This window comes from Eleutherodactylus coqui, chromosome 10 (genome assembly GCF_035609145.1).
Source record: "Eleutherodactylus coqui strain aEleCoq1 chromosome 10, aEleCoq1.hap1, whole genome shotgun sequence".
NCBI lineage: Eukaryota > Metazoa > Chordata > Amphibia > Anura > Eleutherodactylidae > Eleutherodactylus > Eleutherodactylus coqui.
Genome location: NC_089846.1, coordinates 56,221,015 through 56,243,292, shown reverse-complemented (window position 1 = coordinate 56,243,292; position 22,278 = coordinate 56,221,015). Strand labels below are relative to the sequence as shown.

Genomic DNA, 22,278 nt, shown 5'->3' with positions numbered 1-22,278 from the left:
GGGGCTGCTTTGTTTCCTTCAGCACTGGAAACTTGAAGTGTGTGGAGGGCAAGATGGATTCAACAAGTATCGGAAAATACTAGGAGAAAACATCATGCCTTCTGTTAGGAAGCTGAAGCTTCCAAAAGTACAATGATCCGAAGGATACCTAAAGGTTCACCAAGGCTTGGTTTCAGAAGAAGTCCTGGAAAATTCTTGTATGTCCATCATAGTCACCTGAAAATGTGAAGAAGGTGGCTGCAGTGTAGTGTCCTGGATTAGGGTCACTTTAGCACTTATGTGGTCACTTCATATGGAAATGTGTATATGCCTTTAAATGTTCAGTTGTTTGTTATATTTATAACCCTGCATTATACTGGTAATCCACCCTAGCCTGCTGTTATGTGTATCAATCACCCCAACATAGCCTAGGCATTGGCTAGCCAGCGAGCTAGTTGGTAGGGAGCCTATGATTGGAGGAAAAGCTCTCCGCACAGGTTGGGTGAGAGGAGGCAGATAAAAGGTTAGATGTGATGAAGTCTGGGAGAGAAGTTAGGGAGTTGAGAAGAATCAAGGAAGTCAAGGAAGAGGAAGCAAAATCAATAGAAAGCCAGTGCGATGGGAAAGAGGAAAGAAAAGTGTGAGTACTTGTTATTGTTGAGAGTATAGGAAGACAACAAGTGAGAAAGGTTGAGTAAAGGAGAAGATAGAAAGAATAATCTAACAATCAGGAAAATTAAAAAAGGGAGAGAGAGAGAGAGTGAAGAAGAACTCTATAGACAACCCCTAGAGAGAAAAGCTGGAATATAAATCAATGTGGATCAAGGAGTATTCCAATCGTTCAACTGTAATCATTTACCTTAACTAAGCGTAATGCAAATTGTGTAACTGCCCCCAAGTGAAGATCTCTCTTTGCAAATAAAATGTTCTGTTGTTTTACCATTTAATTATGTCTCCTGGAGTCCCTTCCCACCACCAAACCATCTGCACTGAGGTACCACACTACTCTCCAGGAAGATAGGACAATTTCCCTTTTTATTTTTACATTTTACTTATTTTGACCAGAGTAGGTTTCGGTCTACATACAGCCTGGCGTCACAAACGTGACAATCACCACCTTACCCTGCCCAACTTCACAGGTAGCACCCACTGCCAAACTAGAACACCATTCGCACTGCACAGTTTGGGACAGTAGGAGTAGCAGAGCCACTGCCCTTGCTCTTGCCGGCCTGTGACGTGCCGCAGTAGCACGCAAAACCAAGAAAACTAGTGACCTGGAGGCCATGAAGAATGGGATAAGATTCCTCAGGACTGCTGTCAGAAGCTGAAGTCTGGCTATGTATCATGTTTGCAGCAGGATATAACAGCAAAAGATTTTTTTACTAACTACTAAAGACACTTCTCATGAAGAGGCGAATAATCCTGAGACTGCAATAGTCATTAAAAGTGGAATTTTGTGGTGAATTTGGAAAAGACACTTGTTATATTAGTTGTGTTGAGCTATTTAAATTGTTCTTGTTTGATTGTTTTAAATTTGGAAGTTTGTAAATTTGGCAATTAAACCTAATTTGCAGTGGGGGTTGAATTATTTTGATTGCAACTGTAAGGAAAAATGGAATGTCTGAGGGATGAACCAGAGACAATGATGACTGATGACAAATTTCAATTAATAAAACGATTACAGCGTTACTGGAATACAGAACAATAGCACTTCCTTATAAAGTTGTAACGCAGAGGAATTACATGACTGGCCAGAAAAAATAGGGTCGGGTTTGGTCTGATTTGTGTCTTTCTTGGAAACCATTTGAATAGTTAAATTATGAAAATGCCTCTGCAGTTCTCAATAAAGGGAAAATGGAACTTCTGCTCTACAGATTGTCAGAGCCGAAAGTCTTTCTACTGGATGAGACAGAGCAGTTTTTAAAGGATTAAATAAAATTCACAGGGAATGCTTAGGAGTCCAGTGGGTGGTCCTATCTGTCAACTACCACTGTATGCAGTGATACAGGACCAGTCACTGATAGAACCACCCACCAGACTCCTAAACATAGAAATAACAAGGCTATAAATGTCTAAAACACATGTTTTACTGAATCTTATAGCAATCTGCTCAATGTCTCCAACTCTATACCATGCATATAGGACACCATGTACAAAGTGACAGTTCCCTTTTAACCCGCTAAAGACCAGACACTTTTTAGTGACTAAATGCATGTGGTGGTCTTATGGCCCTATTTATTTTTCTTGGCTGCCAAGAAAGAGAGAAGAAGAAAAAAGCAGGTAAGCTTAGTATTGTTTAACACTGCCATTCTCATGACCGATGGATGGGTCCTATCTTCATCATAATGTGACTACTTTTTAATTCTCTTTTTCCATTGAAATTTTTTGTTTGTTTGTTTGTTTTTTTATGGCTAATGTGGACAAAAAGTACAAAAGAACCTTTTTTAAATTAATAGTTCTTTATTTTTTTAATTATTATATTTACACTAAAATAAAGTACAAGAATGAATTCACTTTGTTTTAAACTATTTGATACATAATTTGCATAGTCTTGGATTACAAGGAGGACATTGCAGTGCTTTATGTTGGCAGGGGTGAAGGGTCGTTTTCATTTTTTATTTATTTGTATTTTATTCCATAGTTTTTAAACTTATTTTTGTAACTTTCTTAATATCTATATCCCCCATGATGTCATTCAAGACTTCTGGAGGACATTCACACTGTCATTGTTTTTAATTTCACAGTTTCCTGCTGTAGCTGTGGCATCCATAAGAGCCTCAGTTACAAGGGAAAACACCCCTATAGTGACAGTTGTCACTGGAAGAACTGGGCTGTGGTCTGCTAAGACCCTGGTGCTCGGATAAGCCAGGGGTTGCAAGCGATCATGTGATAATGCCAGTAATACAGTGCCCCCAAAACAATGCCAGCCACACAGTGCCAGTCACATAGCTTACATGCATGTTCTAGATCCTGTGGTAATATCTACGATCACTGAAGGGAAGAAGGAACAGAGCTGCTGTCTAATTTAGGTAATCCATTGTCTGCATCTGAGCTGTAAGGACATAGACAAGAGTCCTTATGGATGGGACTGAGGAGAATAATGGGCCACGTCTCCACCAGATGAAGCCATTCCTCCCTTAGTCTTTACAGAATGTCTGCACTTCCACTTTTTATGACACACATCTTAATTATATTATGATTGTACACACAAGTCGTATCAACAGTAAATTCTCATGGGTCATTTGTGAGCAAAACCAACAAGATTTGTCTGCGGTAGCAAATGAGGGGTTAAAATCAGCTTCAAAAGGGTCACAACTTGGGCTGACTCAAGGGCTGGTCTAAATCTAACGCTGATAGAACTTGCTGAGGATACTATCTGGACCTTGAGGGAGATGAACATGTGGAGTCTCTATGGGTAGAGATACATGGTGGGAAAACAATAATAAAATCCTCATAAGGGTTTTCCATAGATCACCAAATATAACAGAAGCCAAGTGACGGGGTCTGTTCCACTGGATTGGTGCATAGCTAATGTTGATATTCAAAAAGGGGTCAAAAAGTGAACTTGGAAAATTACGGGCCGGTAAGTCTTCCTTCTATTTTGGGTAAAATGTTTGAAGGGTCTCTAAGAAATGCTATCCTGGAGGACCTCAAGGAAAATGGCAGTAGAACTTTGAGAACATTGTTCTTCCTCTTTACAAGTCACCGGTCAGATCACACATGGAATATGTGGACAGCTTTGGGCAGCGGTACTCAAGGAGGACATATCAGAGCTTGAGTGGGTACAAAGACGGGCAACTCAAGTAATACATGGAATGGGTGGACTACAATACCCAGAGAGGTTATCAACATTGGTGTTATTTAGTTAGAAAAAAGATGGCTGAGGGGTGACCTATTATCTACGTTTAAATATATCAGGGGACAATACAGAGATCTCTCCCATGATCTAGTTATACCCAGGACTGTGACTGCAACAAGGGGGCGTCCTCTACATCTAGAGGAAAAAAGGTTTCTACAGTGACATAGAAGGGTGTTCTTTACTGTAAGAGCAGTGAGACTATGGTGCGCTCTGCCTGAGGATGTGGTGATGGAGAACTCACTAGAAGAGTGCAAGAGGGGCCTGGACGTCTTTCTTGAGTATAGCAATATTACATATTATAGTCACTAATTCCTTCAGAAGGGTCGGTGATCCAGGGATTCATTCTGATTGCCAGATTGGAGTCAGGAAGGATTTTCTTCCCTACGAAGAGGAAAACTGGTTCCTACCTCATTGGGATGTTTGCCTTCTTCGGGATCAGCAATGCAGGAAAAAAGGCTGAATTGGATGGACACAGCTCTTTATTCAGCCCCAAATACTACGTTACTATGTCCAAACATTCAGTTCAGTAAATTCTACAGTTTCATGATGATTACGCCCTCACCTGTCCATCCAGGCCCACACGTGCAGCGATACTCTGTGGCAGACAGACGTGAGCAAGTACCTCCATTTTGGCAGATAAATGGTGAACAAGGTGGTCCAGCGAGCTGACAGTGGTCACCCAAAAAACCCTCTGGACACCTGTGATAAAGTAGAAATGTTTTACTGTAACCTTAACTGACAAACTACAGCAGAAAGTTATTTTATTATGCTCAAATTATATATATGTATTTCTAGGACCTCATCCAGTTATGCTGCTGATTGCTGCATTGGGGCCCATTGACTTCCTTGGTGAATGGAACAAGCTCTACTGTGAAGCCTGGTTTTGTTAGAACTATATGGCCTCTGAGCAAGTGTACAAAGTACCTCGGCAATTCTCAGCTTACCCGATTGTTTCTGCGCAGATATATGACTTGTGTGGCCGTATAAACACATGCAGGGAGAAAGTGGTGGAGCAGATTTACTGTTGAAAATTTGCCAGTTTTCTGTTGTAAATTGCACTAGAAACCTGTCTTACATGGTTTGCATCACATTTATAATGTGTTTTAGAAACTGTGTGACACATTTTACAACTTTTTTAACAAATGGTGGCCTGTGAAAGGAGCTTGGCCTAAAAATGCCAAAAAATGTTCTAAATTTGAGCCAAAATTTTGTTGCAACTTTTGTCAAAAACTATGCCAACTGATAGGTGGTAAAAAGTTAGACACGACAATCTAAACATATTCAGCATATTTTAAGACTGTCTAGTATAAGCGTCATGTGTTTGTATTATTAATGGGGATTCTGGGCATTTACTATTAAGGGCTCATGTCCACGGGCAAAATAAGAATTAAAATCCGCAGCAGATTTTAACTCTTTTTCTGCCCGCGGATCCGCACCCCATAGGGATGCATTGACCACCCGCGGGTAGATAAATACCCGCGGATGGTCAATAAAAGGGATTTAAAAAAAAAATGGAGCATGAAAAAATCTGGACCATGCTCCATTTTCGTGCGGGTCTCCCGCAGGCTTCTATTGAGGCCTATGGAAGCCGTCCGGATCCGCAGGAGACCTAAAATAGGAATTTAAAAGAATTTACTCATCCGGCGCGGGCGGGGAAGGTCTTCTCTTCCTCACGGCCGGATCTTTCTTGCTTCGGCTCGGCGGATGTGCCCGGCGCATGCGCGCGGCACGTCGGCGACGTGCCGCCGGTGTGACGAATTCATCCGCCGGCCGAAAAAGAAGATCCGGCCGTGAGGAAGAGAAGGCTTTCCCCGACCGCTACGCATGGGTAAATTCTTTTAAATTCCTATTTTCAGCGCTCATGTCCGCGGGGCAGGAGGGACCCGCTGCAGATTCTCCATGTAGAATCTGCAGCGGATCTGATTTTCCCCCGTGGACATGAGGCCTAAGGCTGCATTCCCACGAACGTATATCGGCTCGGTTTTCACGCCGAGCCGATATATGTAATCCTCATGTGCAGCGTGGGGAAAGATGGAAGAGCCAGAAGCAGGAACTGAGCTCCCGCCCGCTCTCTGCCTCCTCTCTGCCCCTCTGCACTATTTGCAATGAAAGGAGGCGGGACGGGGGCTAAATTCTGTGCATTAGCCCCGCCCCTGCCCCGCCTCTCCCCATTGCAAAAAGTGCAGAGGGGCGGAGAGGAGGCAGAGAGGGGGCGGGAGCTCAGTTCCTGCTCCTGGCTCTTCCATCCCCCCCCCCTGCACATGAGGACGACGTATATCGGCTCGGCATTAAAACCGAGCTGATACACGTTCGTGGGAATGCAGCCTAAGGACGTATCCTTGGTGGTCAGAGCCGGAAGTGTAATAAACGGCTTCACTGCCATTGATTGAAAGTGACAGCAGGAGTTCTGATCCCGCCATTCTCAAGCAGACAGTACAGAGCAATGTGGCTAGCAGCAGTCGTCCGACACATCACTCCCCACATGCCCTCAATCAGTACCTCTCCAATTATGGGTATGGAACCCAGAAATGGAGGTCATGCTTGAAGCTGGTCAACTAGAACATATTCTTACGCTGCGGCATGTGCCGAGGCTGAAGTACACATCTATGGGGTAAAGTCCAGGCTGTATGATGTGATAAGATCTATATTACACATCCACTCACCTGCAGTATTGGGTTCCGTTCTGTAGAGTTGTGGCTCTTCCTCCATTAAGGCAAGGTTCTTGTACGTTTTTGTACTGTGAAGCTGAAATAAGAGAGAAGCGTGCAACAAGTAATCCAAAAAAGAGAATTCTAGAAAAGGGAATTTGAAATTATTTGCGAAAATTAATAACGATTGGTGGAGGCCTAATTACCCAGAATCCTTTACAATAGTCCTGAATTAATCAAAACCTGCTGGGTAAGACATATTTGCGCGTGCACAATTTATGCATGTAATACGCAGAGAATAGAACCCATTTATTTTGATGGGTTTGTTCACATGTATGTATTTTTCCTGCACATTGTGGTTGCAGAAAAAACGCAGCGTGCTCTATTTTCCTGCGCATTTGTATACCAAAGATCCCCATAGGAGCCAATAGGGGTGCGAAAATGCATGCATGTGATATGGAGGAGATGCGTGATACACCGTGTAGTTCTGCTGGAAATTCTGGAACTCATTAGACTAATTAGCCCTTTAAATTGGTGTGTTTTTGTTTGTTGTGTGCAAATGAACGTGTCTTGTGGGCACAAAAAATACAATAAGCCCCCCGCGCAGCAGAAGCTTTCTGTATATAAAGCACCTGCAGAGCGGTTATATAATATGGCGGCACTGCGCAGACTACATGAGCCTCAGAGGACCTACACAGCTCTTTTGTTCCCCATCATTGTATGTCTCTAGCTCCGGATACGGACGCGCTGCCAGCAACTTTTGACAATTGTGCTTACTTCCTATTGTGGCAGCCAAATCTGGAGGATTTTTTATAGATGCATAAAGGAAATATTCATGACTTCAGCTTCCACCAGGGATCGGCGTCTCCTAGAAGTGTCTCTTGTATGATCTGGTTGTAGCAAAGATCATGGGAAGGTACTGCGCCGCATGAAGGGTTGGAAAATGAAATAGTTGGTCTGCTGGAAAGTGTGGGTAAGGGATGCAGGGTGCACCACGGAAAAGTAGGCCGGCACCACACCCTTATGGAAACACTCTAAAAGAAAATCTGTTGTTGTTGCCGATAGCAACCAATCACAGCGCAGCTTTCATTTTGCCTCAGAAGTATAAGAAATAGCAGCCAATCACAACGCAGCGTTAATTTTGCCTCAGCAGTAGAAGAAATACCAACCAATCACAGCGCAGCTTTCATTTTGCCTCAGAAGTATAAGAAATAGCAACCAATCACAACGCAGCTTTAATTTTGCCTCAGCAGTAGAAGAAATAGTAACCAATCACAGCGCAACTTTCATTTTGCCTCAGAAGTATAAGAAATGGTAACCAATCACAGCAGAGCTTTAATTTTGCCTTAGAAGTATAAGAAATAGCAGCCAATCACAGCACAGCTTTAATTTTGCCTCAGAAGTATAAGAAATAGCAGCCAATCACAGCGCAGCTTTCATTTTACCTCAGCAGTAGAAGAAATAGCAACCAATCACAGCACAGCTTTCATTTTACCTCAGCAGTATAAGAAATAGCAACCAATCACAGCACAGGTTTCATTTTACCTCAGCAGTATAAGAAATAGCAGCCAATCACAGCACAGCTTTCATTTTACCTCAGCAGTATAAGAAATAGCAACCAATCACAGCACAGCTTTCATTTTACCTCAGCAGTATAAGAAATAAAAGCTGCAGCCTTGTTGTTATTTTAAATATGTTTATTAATGACCTCGTACATCAGGTGCCAAACTCATTTTCACCAAGGGCCACATCAACCTTTTGGCTGCCTCCAAGGGGCCCATTGTTTTTGTGTGGCTTATTTCACACAAACTTACTTTTATCCCCTTATATGGGATATATATAATAAAATATATAATCACTGATCTCTATGGGATCGGCAGCCGCCATCTACCCGCCTCTTTTTTTATACTCCCACGCTCTGGTGTAAAGTTTGAATTGCCGGCAAAGGGAGAAGAATTCTCCCTCCTTCAGGTGCACCTATGCTTTGTGCTGCCGAGCGTAGTTGCACCTATGGCAGCGTAAATAAGCCCTCAGACTGTATAGTAAGAGCTTCTTAACATGAGCGCATTGGTGCGGTAATACACTGTGAATACAACCCATTGATTTCACTGGGTTCATTCACATGAGCGTTTACGATCGTATTACGCATCACAATAAGCCATTGAAGTTAATGGGCCAGCGCAAATACGTAGGAAACCTGTGTATTTGTGCACCATTTCAATTGGACCAACTGCATTCTCTTGTTTGTCTGGAAATATGCAGTGTATTTGGGCACACAAAAACATGCCGGAGCGCCCAAAAAATGCACACATAGGCGAATTTTGGTCATGCAAATATGTGACGTATTTGCGCAACTGAAATACGCTTATGCCCATGTAAACAAACCCTAATAGTGACTCCAGTAGTGGCTGCAGTAGCAATAGTGTCCACCATAGTGGCTGCAGTAGTAATAGTGTCCACCATAGTGGCTGCAGTAGTAATAGTGTCCACCATAGTGGCTGCAGTAGTAATAGTGTGCCCCCATTAGCTCAATATGTGCTCTTTCTCGGCGCAGGAAAATAGAGCATGCTGCATGTTTTTTTGCACAAACAAAATGCGTGCAAAATACACTAATGTGAACTAATCCATTGAAATCAAAGGGTTCTATTCAATGCGTCTTGTGCGAGCAAATTGCTGTGCAAATACGTTTGTGTCAATCTAGCCTTAGTAGATTAGAAAGGAGAAAACGGAGCTGGGATTGGGGAGATACTGCTTACAACAAGCAGTGAGATTTTCAGGCAGCACCACAGGCATACACTGGGGTCGGATTGGAGCCCAAGCCTGCCATTATAAGCTCAGCTCCCATTGATTTCAGTGAGTGCTGCGCCTGCAATTACGAGCGCAGACCACTACACGGAGGTTAGAGCGGTGGCTTCCACTCCAACCCGGGTCAATCCCGGCGGCGCTGTCTGGAAAACCGCTTTTTAATTTGTGCAGTCAATCAGCGTTTCAGTGAGGTTATCAAGATTAGAGTTATGTAATTTAGAAAAGAAGACAACCGAGGGGCGAGCTAATAACTATGTATAAATATATCAGGGGACAATACAGAGATCTCTCCCATGATCTGTTTATACCCACGACTGTGACTGTAACAAGGGGCATCCTCTACATCTAGTGGGAAGAAGGTTTCATCACCAACATAGAAGGGGGTTCTTTACTGTAAGAGCAGTGAGACTATGGAACTCTCTGCCTGAGGACGTGGTGATGGCGAACTCGATAAAAAAGTACAAGGGAGGCCTGGACACATTTCTTGAGCGTTACGATACTACAGGTTATAGTCAGTGATTCCTTCAGATGGCTCCGTGATCCGGGGATTATTCTGACTACTAGATTGGAGTTGGGAAGAAATTCTATTCCTAAAATGAGGAAAATTAGCTCCTACCTCATTGGGGTTTTCTTGCCTTCCTCTGGATCAACATTTGGGGATAATACGCTCAATTGGATGGATGTCATTTTCGGCCTTGCATACCAACTTTAAAAATTCCTGAGATCACTGATTTCATCGTAGCGATCCCAATACTCTTCTGCTGACTAGTACGGAGCTGTCCGTAACAGATTTATATTTTTCCGTATTCAGATTTTTGCTACGGTATGTGACTTCGTATGCCGAGATATGTAATCTACATTTTGTCAAACACATAATAACAAATAGGCGCTAATGAGGTGATGCATGTAAAGTCCCTCAAAAAATCATTTAAATAGTCTTTCGGTCCGTCTCATTCATTTATACTGCAAATGTGAACGACGGAACGATTTCTTGTATGAACGAACAGCGATGTATCTGCCTGTATAAACAGGCTGTCCGAGTGAAGTCAGAAATCATCCGCTCATCCAAATGATAAATCGTGAGGTGTAATAGCACCTCAGGGCGAAAACACACTGCCATAGGCGCAACTACGCTCGCCGGTATAGAAATTTCTTCCCCTTCGCTGGCAGTTCAAACTCTGCACTAGAGCGCAGGAGTTTGAAAATAACTGCAGAAAGGTAGGTGCTGCCCGATCTTAGTGAATACATCGTGCGGGGGAGATAGGGCGGGTCATATTTTTTCTCGGCCGTAGTATTCACGTCAGAGACATCTCAATAGTGAAAACGAAACCACTGAACTATTAAAATCAGTGGTTTGGTTTTGTCCTGTGATTATCACGGACGTATAAGGGGAGATAAACACGTCCATGAGTTTTTGCCCTAAGGTGAGGTATATTTTCGGGTTGGTCATGTATAAGAGGCTGCACTTCGACCAGATACTGTTTCTGCATTACTCTATATCAGATGGATGGAGGGACATAAAGATCCTCCTAGAAGAAAGTTTGCAAAGTTGGATGATACAGATAATCAGAAGATAGAGCTGAGTGACTAGTGAGTGATGTGCTATGATGACGCAAGCACATGTAATCCGGGATCTGCGCACAAGACAAGAAGAGAGGTGGATGTGGAGGGATGTGGAGGGTGGAGACCTTCCTGTTGTTTTCCTTTTTTGTGAGGGAACTTAATAAACAGATACCGGTGACCTATGGAGGATCTATGACTATACAGGCAATCTATGGAGGATCTGTGGCTATACGTATCTATGGATCTACAGAGGATCTATAGAAACAGATGTTCTAGATCATGTTCACCGGGGGCCACATCAGCCTTATGGTTGCCTTTAAAGGGCCAACTGTAATTGTATAGTAAGGAGTCCTTCACATGATCGTATTTGTGCAGCGTATTATGCGCATAATATGCAGTGAAGAGAACTCATTGATTGCACTGGCTTGGTTCACATGAGCTTATTTTTTCACACAATGGGCAATCACGGTAAAAAATATGTAGCATGGCAGCGGAATAGAAGTGACTGGACGGGTGCAAATACGTAGTGAATACACAGGAAACCTGTGTATTCACTGTGCATTTGCGCACCATTCTAATAAACTTGGCAGTGTTTTGTTTTTTTGCGTTGGCAAAGATACAGTGTATTTGCATACATAAAAATACATTGCAGCGCACAAAAAACGCGGGTGTAAGCAAATATGCAGTGTATTTTTAGCACTGAAATGCACTTACACCTGTGTGAACGAGCCCTAATAGTGACGTTTACAGTGGCCGCAGTATTAACAGTACCCCCATAGTAGCCCCAATAGTGATAATGACCCTCATAGAGGCTGCAGTAGTAACAGTGCCCCCATAGTGGTCCCAGTAGTAATAGTGATCCCCATAGTAGTCTCATGGATGCTATCCAGTCAGAGGCCAACAGAAATAGACAAGGATCAAATGGAAAATATACAACACTATTTCCTGTTGGAGTAAAACAATAAAATTAATCAATCAGATGACATATTCCGTGACCATACAGTCTGTGCAAAGTGCACAATGCGAAAGAATAGCACAAAGAGCATACAAAAATTGCTCTACACACTTTCCCTATTAAAGGAAAGCCCCCACGCACGTATCACATCCCTGGTGAAGCAGCCGTGGGGCGATGATAAGTGCGGGGGGGCTTTCCTTCATGGTAGTGTAATGGCCCAGAACAATTGCGCCCCTCCATAACAGTGTGTATGCGTTTGTCAACTGTAATGTCAGTGTCTTCTCTGTTGAATGATTGATGTGCATTACATAGCTGCAGCACTGAAAAAGTTAACTGTCTAGTATGTGAGATGTCTGTCTGGAAATGCATTGTTTTATGTTGTGAGTTGGTGGTCACCTGACCATGCTTCTTATATGTGATTGCAAGGTGTGTGCAAAAGATTTCTGTTCTGGGCTTGTAAGAGAGAGGAGTGTTGGAAGTGCTGCAAGAGGACCATGCAGGCACCTTCAGCCTGTGTGGCCCAGAATGGAAGAGGCTGAAAGGAATCTACAGCCTGCCCTGGGCTTGCTGTACCAAGATATGAAAGTATCCCTTCGATGCTAGGAGAGAGAGAAAATGAGGAGCCGCCATACAGTGCATCCCTTTTTCCAAATGTGAGTGTCAACTGGTAGAGAGTTGGAGAGAAGAGAGTGTGTTGTCAGGATCATGACCCACAGATAACTGGACTATGGTTTCTCCTGTCCACCCGTGAATCCTTCGTCACACCACTTTTATGCATGTTTATACACCTGCAGGTAGTTAAATACCTGCGGATGTCATGTTTCCCTGCAGGCGCGGGTCCCGCGTGCAGGAAAAAATCCGGACATGCTCCATTTAAGTGCGGGTCTCCCGGGGGGACGGCTCCCACAGGCTTCTATTGAAGCCTATGGAAGCCGTCCGGATCCGCAGGAGACCCGCGCCTGAATTAAACTCACCTGCTCCGGGCGATGCAGGTCTTCCTTCCTTCGCGGCCGGAAACTTCTTTCTTCGGCCTGGCGGATGTGCCCGGTGCATGCGTGCAGCACACAGACAGCGTGCCGAGCACATTCGCCGGGCTGAAGACAGAAGATCCGGCCGCGAAGGAAGACACGCACGGACCGCAGCAGGTGAGTTTATTCTTATTTTCAGCCATCATGTCCGCGGGCAGGAGGGACCCGCTGTGGATTCTCCATGGAGAATCCGTAGCGGGCCTGATTTTCCCCGTGGACATGAGGCCTAAGGGCTAATGCACACGGCCGGATTTCTGCCACGTTTTCCACAGCGGAATTCCGCAGCTATTAGGTTCTATTGAACCTAATAGCTTTCCTGCCTGCCAATGCCGACACGCAGAAGTTTATCGTGGATTTACGCAGCAGGAAATAAATTGCGGCATGTTCTATTTTCTGCAAATTTACGCCACGGGAGGTCTGTCCCAGTAGGCGGGGCCCTCCTTTTACCTTTTCTTTAGTCACGGACAGTGGTATTAACGTAAGCTACTGTCTGTACCATAGACTACTACTTTTCTTCGGGAGAGTGATGATTTTTCGACTCGTCTCTTCAGTTTTTCCTGCTAGTCGTCTGTGAGGGGTTAATTCACGTTTATGCCTTTTAAATTGATAAGTGTATTTCACAGAATACTTATGTGTTTATAATTTGCGTCTTCTTCTGCTAAAGGTCTAAGCTTATACATGTAAGGGCCGACGCTTAATAATAGACTACAGCGACTCCATTTTGTATCTCTTTGCTTGTTTTGCTTCAATCATGTATCTGTATTAATTTCACCTTTTACCTAGAAAATGTTAGACCCAATTATAATAATGACTTTGAATCCTTATCGGCTTTCTCTCTCTCATGCCTCCTTTCCCTTGAGAAAGTTCACTCCTTTCTAGTAGAAGCGTCCAGGAATGTTTTGTTTTTATTACAGGTGTCACCGGACATTGATGCATTGTTCATGTAGGAGACTCCTTTGAAAGATGTGTAATGCTAATTAAAAATCTGCAGATGTTATGCATGCCTGGGGCATGCGCAGTAATCAAATCAATACGTCAGCAAACCTTTCCTATATCATCTGTAACTTTGAATAAACTGTCACTTCACTCATGGCATTCCCATTGTGCATGTGGCTGACCATTTGTGTCGTCTGAGTACTCAACCCTGAAACCAATTTGGAGGCAGACAGCATTAGCTCAACGGTCTGTGTTTTGACCCCCCACACGTCCTTCTCTATTTTTGAAGTTTAGCAACAGTGTGTTTCAGTTCTTTAGTCGAGAAAGTGATGTTCATTCCACTTGTCTCATTCCTTTTGTCTGTGGAGAGAAGAGTTATGTATGTGCTCCATAGCTATACTAGTGAATCCTGAATTCTGTTTAGCCTAATAGAAAACCTCATATTTCTTACATGTTGTCATAAACCCAAGCTAGATTTAGAAAGTGACACTACCAGATAGTCTCAGTACACCGGGAGTGGGTTAGTCCTACACATAGGTAACCAGGGGCTAGGAGTTGTGTTTATAGGTTTTGCCTTGCACACTCCGTGACTACGTAGAGTCCTCACAGATGAATTGGGACACTGAATATATACTGAATGTAGTCTGACTCCGGATATTACACTCTGTTTTGGAGGTGCCGGAGTCGTTTTATTTTTAAGTAGGGGGGAACTTTAGTGGCCCAGTACATCTATTTCTGGCCCCCTCCATAATATAATACATGTAATGTTTTTTGTAGATGCACTGTGCAAAAATGTCTAGTCATTTTGTTATGTGTATTGCACAGCTGCAGCAAGTGAGAGGTTAGGTGTTGCATGAGCCTGGGAGATGCTTGCAAATGTATCGTTTATGTCCTGTCACATGGTATGATTGAGATTATAAATATGAGTGTTTTGGTTGTTGTTGATGAGTTCTTTGGCTCTATTCTTCTGGGTTCCTGAGAGAGAGGACCAGCAACATGGGGGTACCTTCAACTCCCATGTGGTGAAGAATGGCGGTTCCTGATCTTCTGTGTGCCAGCGACTGTGGAGAGTCACTGTGTGAGTCCCAAAAGAGAGAGAGTGTGAGTGTGTTGATGGTGAGTGAAAGCCCAGCCCCTGTGCAGTGGTACTCTTGTGCTGTTTTCCTACCCAGCCGTCCTGTACTTTGGGATCACCGCATAGACATACTAAAATTCAGCTATCCTACAAGGCTGTCCTGCACCCTGGCATCACCGTGTAGAGGTACTAAAGAAGATTCTTGTTGTCCTGCACATCTGTCCTATGTTATTTCTGCCTTTCACTCAGTGTTTGACGAGAAGTAAAGTTTTGCCAGGCGCTGACTGTTCTCAGGGACCTGAGGTACGTTATACAAGTCTACGGTTCATTTATTTATCGCTGAGGGTCTTTTCGGTGGGTAACAGAAAGGTGGCATCACCCATGACAACCCCTATACCTGTTCACAAGTTTATTGGGCATCCCTCTCCAAGGGGTGTCCGAAATAGGCCCAGCGCTGCCCTGGCTGAGGCTACATGCGTCCCTCTGGGAGGAAGCGTAGTAAGTGCCACTGTGACAAGCTGCCATCTTTCCTTCCAAGCTCCTCAACATATGCCGTGTCTGGGGTCACCCTAGGGGACGCTGCAATATGAACTCCGCACCAGCCTGCCTGTAGTTGATTATCTTTTCCTTCTCCTTCTGGCATATATCCTTAGTCATGTTACAAGGCCTATTAGAAGGTCGGACATTGACTTATAGAGAAGTCATCTTCCACTAGGTGGCTTTTTGCCATGTGCTATTTTCATAGGCCCCTCAGAGAATTCATTGAGGTGTGTAGTGAGCATTTTCACCCCACAGGGGTTTTGTGAATTTTTTTAACACTTTAATTTTAAAACAAAAAAAATGCATGATGGGGAATGTAATGCCACATGACGTATAAAAGTACCGTTTGGCTTCATGACCCAGCAGAGTCACCATTCGAGGCTTTAGGAAAGGTGGGTGACCGCCATGCTTGCCACCCAGCTAAATCAAATAGGAAGACTAAGGCCTCATGTCCAGAGAAAATGAGGCCCACCGCGGATTGTTCATGCAGAATCCCGCAGCGGGTCCCTGCTTTCCCGCGGACATGTTGCTAAAAAAAGATGATTTACTTACCTATCCGGACGCTGCGGACCTGCCCTCCATCGCCGCCGGATCTTCTTTCTTCGGCCCGGCGGATGTGCTTGGCACGCCGGCAGCGCGGGAGAGCAGAAGTTCAGGCGTGGGTGTACCGTGGATCCGGACGGCTTCCATAGGCTTCAATAGAAGCCTGCGCGAGCCGTCCGAGCGGGAGACCGGCATGAAAATGGAGCAGGTCGCGTTTTTATTCCCAAACACGCAATCCGCGCCTGAAGGGAAAATGACATCCGCTGGTATTTAACTACCTGCGGGTGTCCAATGCATTCCTATGGGGCGCGGATCCGCGTTCGGGAAAAACGCTGCGGATTTTAAATAATTATCCCGTGGACATGAGGCCTAAGTGGCAGATTTAGGAAACGGCCTAAAAGTTAAACTATCTTTCTTGCCCATAGCAACCAAATCACACAGTAACTTTAATTTTTCAAGAGCATTACAAGAAATGAAAGCTGCTTGGTGATTGGTTGCTATGGGCAACAAAGACAGTTTTTCTTTTAGTTAGTTTAATAAATCTCTCCCTTTAAGTTTTTGGTTTATAGATTTCCATCTTTTTCTTGATTGGCTCCTGCTCATCCCCGTTTGCTTTTCTCCGCACCTTCCGTGTGATGACTTCCTCCTGCCATTTCTTACACTTGATTTATTGTCAGCTTGCTTTGTACTATTTCTGGATAGCCGCAATGTTCTGCAGCTACATCCTGCTCTGTCCTGTCTGCAGTTCCTGTGTACTCCGGCCACATTATTTACGCAGCAGCTCCGTTATTCTCACATGTACTGTAGGTGCACCTGTGCACAATAATGCAAAGTGAATGCAAAGCAAGAGAAGTGCTACTATGCAGTGAACATACACCTGATTAAGGGTCCATTCCCATCCATGTTTTTCATGCAGAAGTTGCTGAGGAAATTCTGCAGCAATTTCATCCTAGAAGTGGGCTATACACTGAACACCAGGTGCATAGTAAGAGAAGGGGACTCGACAACGGTGTTGTGGACCCAGATGCAGCAAAGCTGCAGGATGTATAAGGCCAGTCCATTAGTGTGTGCACACTAGGGACTAGGATGAATAGAGACTGGGACCGAGTCCCTTAGGGAAGGGAGACACCCTCTATCTCCACATGTCATGATGTTGTTTTCAGCCCCCAGATCATCAGGACCCTCTCGCTGGCAGCACACAACTTTTAGCTCCCGCTGTTTGGCTGCCGTCACGTCACTAGTAGGCCTCAATATCTGCTGCTGCTCCTGAGGTTGGTCCCCTTCTTGGCATTGCTACTGCTCATACATGCTGCAGGCTCTCATATGCTGCTGCTCTGTGTCCTCTTGGAATGCAACTAGAATCACTTATATGGTCAAGATGGCCACCATCAAAACACCCAGAAGCAGGGCTTAGGGCTCACAAACACGGATGCATTGCCATTGTGTCTTACGCGTGTATTTTTTCACACGAGTAATACGCAGTGCTAAAAGACCATTGATTTCTCTTCGGTCACTCGCACCTGCATTTATTTCACACGTGAACAAAAAATGCAGCAAGTGCTATTTGGTGCTTAACATGCACCAATAGAGTCTATGGGGTATTTAATATAAGCAGCAAATGCACGTTATATGTGTATTTGCTGTGTACTGCATTATATGCAATGACAATACTCAGGTGAGTGAGCCCTTAGTCCTCATTCACAATATCAGCACGGAGGGAGTCCAAGTGAGTTTCAAGACCTTTCTGGAAGGGGTGAGGCTAATGATTCCTTTTCACTCCACAGGAATCACTGTACATAATCATGTGACCTCTGTCTCTGAAGGTCCTTGATCATATAGAAGTCTACTCATGTCTAGGCAGGCACAGCAAATGGGTTTACCCTCTTACATTTGGCCATTACACAGTGCAGTAAACACTAGATTTAGTCTGTCATAAAACGTTGGCCTAATCTCATGGCCATCTGAAGCATTGGATTCTAATGCATTAGTTTAGATATGCGATTTTCCGGCCAGCTGGAAAAGATAGCACATAGGCTGCTGGCTGGCCGCTTTTACATGCGGTTGGAAAAGATAGGTCTTGCCCTATGTTTTGGCTCTGATCAGCCAGCAGCTACCTTAGAAGCCTATAGGAGCTGCTGGCAAGGGGAGGGAGTTTAGCATGACCAGAGCTACTAAGCTCCTTCTCTTTGCCAGCAGCTCCCATAGGCTTCTATGGGAGCTTCTATTGCCACGATCAGCCGGCGAAGGCAGGGGGAGGTGTATTGGCCCTGCACCTGGCCATGTGAATTAGTGAGAAAACATGAGATTTAGCCGCGACTTTCTCTCGTTCATGCGATTTTCTGCTGTGATGCAGGCGGCTGAAAATCCCAACGCCTGTGTGAATAAAGCCTGAAGGTGTATAGTAAGAGAAGTGGTACTGGGTAGGGAACAGCTACTATGTCCATAGTGAAAGAAGAGCTGTATAATAAAAGTGGTACTTTGCACTGAACAGATAGCAGCTGCCTAGAAAAGTCAAACTTTGAATTCATCTACAGCATCAACAGAAGAAGACCGGTAGACATATCAATCATGCAGCGTTTAGCGCCACTATTGATCAGGCATTTGGATTTACAAGAGAAGGCGGTCATACAGAAGAGAGGTTGAACTTCAATCTCCTGGCCCCCAATACAAAGTCCGTACCAGATGTGCCATTTAGAATACTGAGGTCTTACGCAGTAGAATGGTCTTTGGGCTCCAGGGCCCGATGCAAGTGCTACGTTATAACCTCCTAAAGTGATCAGCTAATACAACATACAAAGTGATACTACATGTCATGTTAATTGGGAGATTTGCCATGATCAAAATATAAGGGCATATTCACACAGGCATATTTCCTGTCCATAGTTTTTACGGGTGTAATATGGATAGCATTAACCCAACTGATTTGCATTAGAATATTCAGATGTGCATTTCTTAGGTCCATAAAAAAATAAAAAACAAAACGAAAAAAACAGCACATTTGATCACGGACCGATATCGGCCATTAACCCTTTCCAATCCAATTTGTATCCTGGTTTTCCTAGGGGGCTTACTCTTTTTCTGCCGTTATACAATGGCGCTATATGCTGGCTAAAGCAAGTACTGCATGAGGTGACACGTTGGATAGGCTCCGACAGCAGAGAGGCTGGTAATATACAGTAAGAGAACCCCGACGGATGTCTTCCAACATCGAAACTGCACAGCCTTAAATCATAATGTCTTCAGAGGTCAGACAGTGGATTGGAAAGGGTTAAAATCTATAGGATCGTGTAAAAATTCAGCAAAAACAGAGTTGCATGCGTATTCACTGTGTTTTTATACATGCTGCCAAGACAGTCGGTAAAATATAGTGACATCAATGAGGCCTTCTTACACGTGGTTTTTTTTTGTTGCTTGCATGAAAAACGCAACGAATACAGATGTAACGCACGTGTACAAAAAAAAAAAAAAGGCATGCGCACTTAAAATGCACATACGCGCAGTGAAGTGGGTACGATTTTCACGCACCGAAATAGCATATGCCCTTGTGAATGTAGGCTGGGGGTTGATTTGCCACCGAAATTCCGTGCGGACCCTCTGCACAGAAATTCGGCTGCATTTGCAGTAGCAGGAAAGTGGATGAGATTATGAAAACCTCGTCCACATGCTGCAGACATAATTTGCAAAAACCTGTGCGGAAACTGACATGTGGCTTGGATCTCAAATTCGCAACATGTCAATTATGTCGCCGTCTCCACTGCGCAATTCACCCGCTGTTAATGAATTCGCACAGGAATTCGCGATGACACCCACTTCAAACCCGCACCAAATGGGTTTGAAGGTGGCTGATCTGCTGTGGACATTCCGCAGGAAATCAGCCCCATGTGGGCGCAGCCTAAGAGTAGTGATTGCGTGGAGCCGTGTTCTCAATAGTCATCTGCACACTTATAAATCAGTGAAGCTTCAGAAATACGCCGCCATAGGATGGCGTTTGTATAATAGCACAGTAAGACTTCTCTCAAAGCCTAGACTATGAGAATGGCACAGAGGTGATTCAGCGTGGACGTCAGTACAGTCACATCACAAGATCTCTACTTTGAACTAGAACAGATCTGACCTTTGGATAATGCTATATTCCTGGTCCTGAATACCCTGCTCTTGAAAACTTTTCAACACCTCTTCCGCCATCTCCTCCGAACTGCATTCACATTCTGCTATTCCTGTCCTGACCCATCACCTCTTCATCCTGCTACTTGTTTTCCTATGCTACTAACAATCCTCCATTCTGCCAATGCTCTCCCTACTAATGCAATGTGTGACTATTACTGCACCAGTGACATCTTGCCCATGGTTGTGCCACTTCACCTTTCTGCCCAGTATGCGTCATGACTTACCTTTGCAGATCGTTAGAAAAGGCAGCGCTAAAAGCATCCAAAGGGTGCCCATTCCAGCTTGACCTATATCCCAAGGCAGGAAGGTTCTCACCAACATGTGGGCATCCCACTACGTCTCCCAGCTCCACACAACTCCTTCCCCATCATACAATAAGAGAATGAGTGAGGTCAGATGCAGGAAAGTGCCCCCCCCCCCCATCCTATATCATTATAGGACAAACTGCACCCTGTTAACTTCCTGACTGCAGACAATAGGGAGAGCCTGAGAACCGAGCCAGCAGGAGGGGGTGGGATGTGAGGGGAAATATTAGTGTGCTAGATATTTCATTTATGATGGGAAACGTAGGAAACTTAGCTCTAGTCAGGTAGTTCAGAAATATCGCTACTGCCCATTTGTTACCCATCTGATCAGTTTTAATGCAGCAAGCTTTGTCCGTGGATCATTAGACCTACTGTTAATTTAGTTTGCTCCAAGAAACCTACAATATCGGCGTGAGGTGTAAAATGTCTCATGTATGAGAAGACATTTAAAGGGGTTGTCCCGCGGCAGCAAGTGCGTCTATACACTTCTGTATGGCCATATTAATGCACTTTGTAATGTACATTGTGCATTAATTATGAGCCATACAGAAGTTATCAAAAGTTTTATACTTACCTGCTCCGTTGCTAGCGTCCTCGTTCCCATGGTGCCGACTAATTTTCGGCCTCTAATGGCCAAATTAGCCGCGCTTGCGCAGTCCGGGTTTTCTGCTGTCTTCAATGGGGCCGCTCGTGCAGAATGCCGGCTCCGTGTAGCTCCGCCCCGTCACGTGCCGATTCCAGCCAATCAGGAGGCTGGAATCGGCAATGGACCGCACATAAGCCCTGCGGTCCACAGAGAGAGAGGATCCCGGCGGCCATCTTCAGCAGGTGAGTATGAAGACGCCGGACCACCGGGATTCGGGTAAGTACTACCCGGTTTGTTTTTTTAACCCCTGCATCGGGGTTGTCTCGCGCCGAACGGGGGGGGGGGGGGGGGTGTGTTAAAAAAAAAAAAAAAAAACGTTTCGGCGCGGGACAACCCCTTTAACTTTGCCCTTTCTATGTAAACTTCCACTTCCAAAGGGTTGACAAAGTCCTCAAACTTTTAAAAACTTTCTACAATGGTTCCCCCATCTATTCGAAAGCTGAGTAACAACCTACACCGGGTCGCTTTAACCATAAGACAAATGGTGGTGGACTTGCACCTAGCACACCCCCTCGACAGCAGCCAGCGGTGCTACTCTCAATTGTGTTTGTGTCCTCTGTAGGATGGAGGAGAGCGCAAAAAGCAGTCTGCTGTGTTTAATTAGCCTTGTTCTAATGCTGTCACTCTAGTGATGATGCACGACATCCCGGTAGTTTGCATCCATAGTCCTGTGCCCTTGCTATTCTATCTGGTTGAGGTGCCAGAGTGTGGTACAGGGGAGTAGGATCGTGGATGTGCACGACCGGCATGTCACGTGTGCAACAATGTATTCAAGACTAAACAAAGAATGACACAAATCAGAATGGAGCCTAAAACAAGGTGGTCAAGGAGAAACAGGCAGAGGACTACTGAGGAGCAGAAGCAGGTATTTTTGTGATGGGAACAGTGGAAGAACAGAGGGATTGTGTGAAGGCACCTATAACGATGACTGCATGGAGTGGAGCATTACACTATGTTCATACAGGAGGATTTTTTTTTGCTGCATGGCCACACCAAAATCCACAGCAGATTTTCACTTCAGGTTTTGGGACAGATCCATCTAAAAATCCACATAACACAAATTTTGATGTGGATTTCACATCCTGATTTGAAGTCGTAAATTTGGCACCAAAATCTGTACTGTTTGGGCACAGATTCTCTGTTGAGTAAAGCCCCAGGGTAGCAGAAGAATGAAGAGTGTGTTCTGGGACAAGTCATCATCAGTCTGGGTCTGGGTCATCAACGGTCTG

At 44.5% G+C, this 22,278-nt stretch overlaps 1 protein-coding gene across 3 annotated transcripts in view; it reads right to left on the bottom strand.

Annotated features, from left to right (window-relative positions):
• NOTCH4 (notch receptor 4) overlaps positions 1 to 20,457 on the bottom strand; it is a 57,169-nt gene extending 36,712 nt beyond the window's left edge. For all 3 annotated transcript variants that reach the window (XM_066581031.1, XM_066581032.1, XM_066581033.1), the window contains exons 1-3: positions 20,323 to 20,457; positions 6,502 to 6,583; positions 4,401 to 4,537 (exon numbers count right to left, since the gene is read on the bottom strand). In XM_066581031.1, coding sequence (XP_066437128.1) covers positions 4,401 to 4,537; positions 6,502 to 6,583; positions 20,323 to 20,419 — 316 coding nt within the window. In that variant the 5' untranslated portion in view covers positions 20,420 to 20,457. The remainder of the gene's footprint in view (positions 1 to 4,400; positions 4,538 to 6,501; positions 6,584 to 20,322) is intronic.
• Positions 20,458 to 22,278: the final 1,821 nt, after the last annotated feature.